Below are 4,107 nucleotides of genomic sequence, written 5' to 3' on the forward strand. Positions count from 1 at the left end.
CTCAACCTGAGAGCTGGGCACGGTGCCATTGTAACCCCAATACTTGGGAGACTGAGACAGGAGGATCACAGGTTCGCAGCCAGCCTCAGCTACTTAGTGAGGCCCTCTGCAACTTAGGGAGACCTTGTTTCAAAATTAAGAATAAAATATAGGGCTGCGGGTATAGCTCGAAGCTAGAAGGTCCCTGAGTTCAATCCCCAGTACCACAGAAATAAATAAATAAATAAATAAATAAATAAATAAATAATAAATAAAAATGAGAGCCTGACACGATGGTGCACCCTTGTAATCCTTGCATTTGGGAGGCTGAGACAAGAAGATTGTGGTTAGAGGACAGCCTCAGCTACTTAGGCCCCTTGCAACTCAGTGAGACCCTGTTTCAAAAATAAAGAATAAAAACTAGGGCTCAAGGTGTAGCTCCGAGGTAGAAGACCTTGGGTTCCAAGAAATAGGACTGGGGTGGGGCTCGGATGTAGAATGCCTCTGGGTTTAATTCCAGTGTCATAAATAAATAAATAAACCAACCACCACACAAAAAAGGCTGGATACTCCCAACTTGCAGCGTCTTGAAGGTGGAGCATCCCCATTGGGCCTGGGTGGCCTGTATCCCCACAGCCTGCTACATGGTGGGGAGGTCCAGGACCATTCAAGGCTGGACTCATCCTGGAAGTTTGAGATGCTGCTGCAGTTTCTGGCAGGACCACCAGGGGGAGGCATTCAACGGGACTCGAGGGCTCCAGGGCCCAGGCCACACCAAGTGACAACGTGTCCTCCTGCACTGTGTACTAGCTGTGTGGATTTGGGCAAGTTGCCTAGCCACCCTGAACCTCAGGATTCCCGTGACACCGGTAATATGTTCCCAGGTGGACTGAGGAATTAATTGGAACAGGTGAATGCTCAGTGCGGGGCCTGAGCCCTGGGGGGCCAGTCGGGAGCGCTGGACCACCCACTACTGCTAGGGTCTTGACCTCCCTAGGCCTGGAGGGCAGGGTGTGTCCAGCTCACCTGGACAATGTCCACACTGCAGCCGAGAGCGCAGAAAGGTCCCAGTCCACCTGTCTTGGGAACGCGGAGGCCTAAGCCGAAATTGGACGCCAGCACCAAAGCAATTGTTCAGAGTCTGGTTTATTTCACCCCTGCCTAGAAACCTGTTTACAACCTACGGTACAACATGCTCCCCCATCTCGGTCCCTTTGGAGTTTAATTTTTTTTTTTTCAGAAGGAGAAAGACATGGCTCCTCTGTTAAATAAATAAACTTCACATTGCAGAAGATAATAAATAAATAAATACATACATGCATAGCCTCAGTGGGATTTAAAAAACGAGGACTTAATTGCACGGCCTGAAGGGAGCCGCGTGCTCCTTGGGTAGTGACTCATCTGCTGCCGCAGGAGGAAACCAAGTCCTTTCGGCCCTGGACTGCGGGCGAGATCTCCAGAATTCTCAGCAGCGCTGCTGTTCTAGCGTCCCCGGTGCTCGGCACGGAGCCGGCCGTTGGTCCAGCTGTGCAGACAGGATGCGCAGATAGTACTGTAGCTTCCTCCGGAAGTCATCCCAGCTTCTGTCTTTGATGACGATGGGGTTTCCCTGCAAAGAAGCCAAGAAGATGGAATTAGAGGGATTGTGTGGTGGGGGGCCAGGCTGAAGGTCAGGTCATGCCGGCGGCAGCATCTGCAGGGACATGGGGAAGGATGACTTACCACGGATGTGGCCTTCTTGGGCAGGCATGACTTAAGGAACTGTAAAAAGAGACCGAGGCAGACCATCAGAGATTGTCCCCTGAAGTGGCGTAGGCCCTGCCACTCTCCTTCCAGAGGCTGGGCGGGCCCAAGCAGGATCCCCAAGCCCTCAACGGCTTCACATACCTTGAGATTTTTCTTGATTTTCTCACCCCCTGTGATATTCTTGGTAGCATTCATGAATACACTCAGGCTTACCCTCCAGGAGGTGTTCTAAGGGGACAAAGAATGTGTACAAGTTCTGGGGAGTTGGGTGTCATTTCCCTATTTTTTATTCTTTATTTTGAAACCGGGTCTCACTGAGTTGCAGAGGGCCTCACTAAGTAGCTGAGGCTGTCTGTGAACCGCGATCCTCCTGTCTCAGCCTCCCAAATGCTGGAATTACAAGCGTGTGCCACCACACCCGGCTTTTCCACAGCCTTCTGAGCCTGCTGCCAGGCATCCTTGAATAACCTGCCAGAGTCCTCCTTGCTCCCGGGGTGTCCCCGAGCTGCCCCCTAGGGCAGAAGGCAGAATTGAGATCACATCCCAGTCAGGGCCTGCCTCCCCCAAGCACTGAGCCCCCTAAGAAGCTCTCTGAAAGGCAGATGGCTGGCCAAGGGAAGTATTTAGGCCTCAAGGCAGAGGGTTAATGCTGCGACCACGATAAGGCTCTAGAAGTCAGAGGATCAGAGGATCCCAGCATGAAGACGGGCTCCGCGTGTGAGCTACGGGCGCCCAGAGAGTTGAAGTGCGAGTGACCACCATGCCTGGGAAAGACCGCCACATCGTGCCTGAGCCACGGCATGCCAGGCAGCCTCACTGTGGCCGGCTGGGACGTGAGAACTAGCTGAGTAAGGATGCCCACGGCTGGCAAGGCTGGGGAACATTAGCTCAGCTTTGGAAGGGAAAGGAAGGACGCAGGTTCACCGGGGAAAGTGTAGTCTGCCGGCCCGGGGCTGCCCACTGAAAACAGCTCTGGCCCCTAGTCCTGCCTTCATTTTCGAGTCTAAAGCCTAGATAGCAAGGCCAGGCGTGGTGGCGCACGTTTATAATCCCCATGCTTGGGAGGCTGAGACAGGAGGATCGCACAGGCTCAAAGCCAGCCTCAGCTACTGAGTTGAGGCTCTCAGCAACTTAGTGAGACCCTGTTTCCAAATAAAGTATAAAATAGGTCTGAGAGGATAGCCCGGAGGTAGCAAAGCCCCTGGGTTCCACCCTCAGTACCACAAAATAAACAACTAAATAAATAAAATAAAAACTAGATTGTATCATTATTACTATGGCCAAAGGAAGTGTCCTCCTCTGAGCTACACCCCCAGCCCTATTTTTTATTCTTTATTTGGAAACAGGGTCTCACCAAGTTGCAAAGGCCCTCAGTAAGTAGCTGAGGCAGTCCTCCTGTCTCAGCCTCCCAAAAGCACTAAGTTGCGAAGGGCCTCACTAAGCTGAGGTTGGCTTCAAACCCGGATCCTCCTGTCCCAGCCTCTCAAGTACTGGGATTACAAGTGTGCGCCACCACACCTGGCTTTCATTTGATTCTCCTAACAACCCCACTGAGACAGGCAGGATATTGCAGATAAAAACTGAGGCAGAGGGGTGGAGCCTGTGGCTCAGGTCCCCCAGGCGGGAGGTGGTCTGGACTGTGCCCCGGGCAGGGCTGAGCTCTTACCTGCAGGCGTATTATATCTAACAGGTTGGTGGAGTTCTGTGGGGAAAGAAGGAGCGCGTCAGGAGGCCCGTTGGCCTGAGCCTCGCCAGCCCGCCTGCCCCAGCCAGCCTCATCCCCGCTCTCACTAATGGCAGAGGAGCAGGCCTCTCCAGGTCGCGCCTCATCTCCCGGATGGCCTCTTGGCAGGCCGTTTGGTTCGAGGACTGCCCGGGCTCAGCTCGGGCCCCGGCGTGGAGCAGCAGCAGCAACAGGGCGGGCAGGCGGATCGTGCTCAGGGGGGCAGGCTGCATTCTGTCTTGCCGGGTCCTTCGAGGGGTTCTAAAGACTCCGCCGCAGCCTCCTGCCTTATATGTCCGCGGCAGCGTGCCCACAGCCCAGGGCGAGGCGGGTGCGGGGGGGGGGGGGGCGGGCATTGGAAGGATCTTTATCTGACACGGAACCTCCATTGAAAACCACAAACTTATTCATCACTTTCTAGTACTCAAGATCAGCAAACCGGGAGAAAAAAGATCACTTAGAGCGTACCTCCTCCTTTGGTTGATGGGCAGAATAGGAACAGGTGCAGCGCCCTCTGGCAGGTGGGGGTAGCCTGCCTCTGCCCAGCGGGACCTCATCTTGCCACCCCCTGGACAGGCCTGCCCGTCCCGCTTGGCGCTGCCTGGGCCCCGGGGTGGCCAGGCAGAGGACTGATGGAACAGACTAGAGTTTGCTTGGTA

At 54.3% G+C, this 4,107-nt stretch overlaps 1 protein-coding gene across 1 annotated transcript; it reads right to left on the reverse strand.

Moving 5' to 3' along the window:
• Positions 1-1,444: 1,444 nt before the first annotated feature.
• On the reverse strand, positions 1,445-3,681 carry IL3 (interleukin 3; the record flags this gene model as incomplete). Its single annotated transcript, XM_080699361.1, has 5 exons — positions 1,445-1,588; positions 1,702-1,740; positions 1,867-1,953; positions 3,392-3,427; positions 3,517-3,681. 5 exons carry the CDS (start codon positions 3,679-3,681, stop codon positions 1,445-1,447), a joined length of 471 nt encoding a protein of 156 aa, XP_080555487.1.
• Between the last annotated feature and the right edge of the window lie 426 nt (positions 3,682-4,107).

Source organism: Muscardinus avellanarius (genome assembly GCF_963383645.1).
Source record: "Muscardinus avellanarius genome assembly, chromosome: 7".
In the NCBI taxonomy this organism is placed as follows: Eukaryota; Metazoa; Chordata; class Mammalia; order Rodentia; family Gliridae; genus Muscardinus; species Muscardinus avellanarius.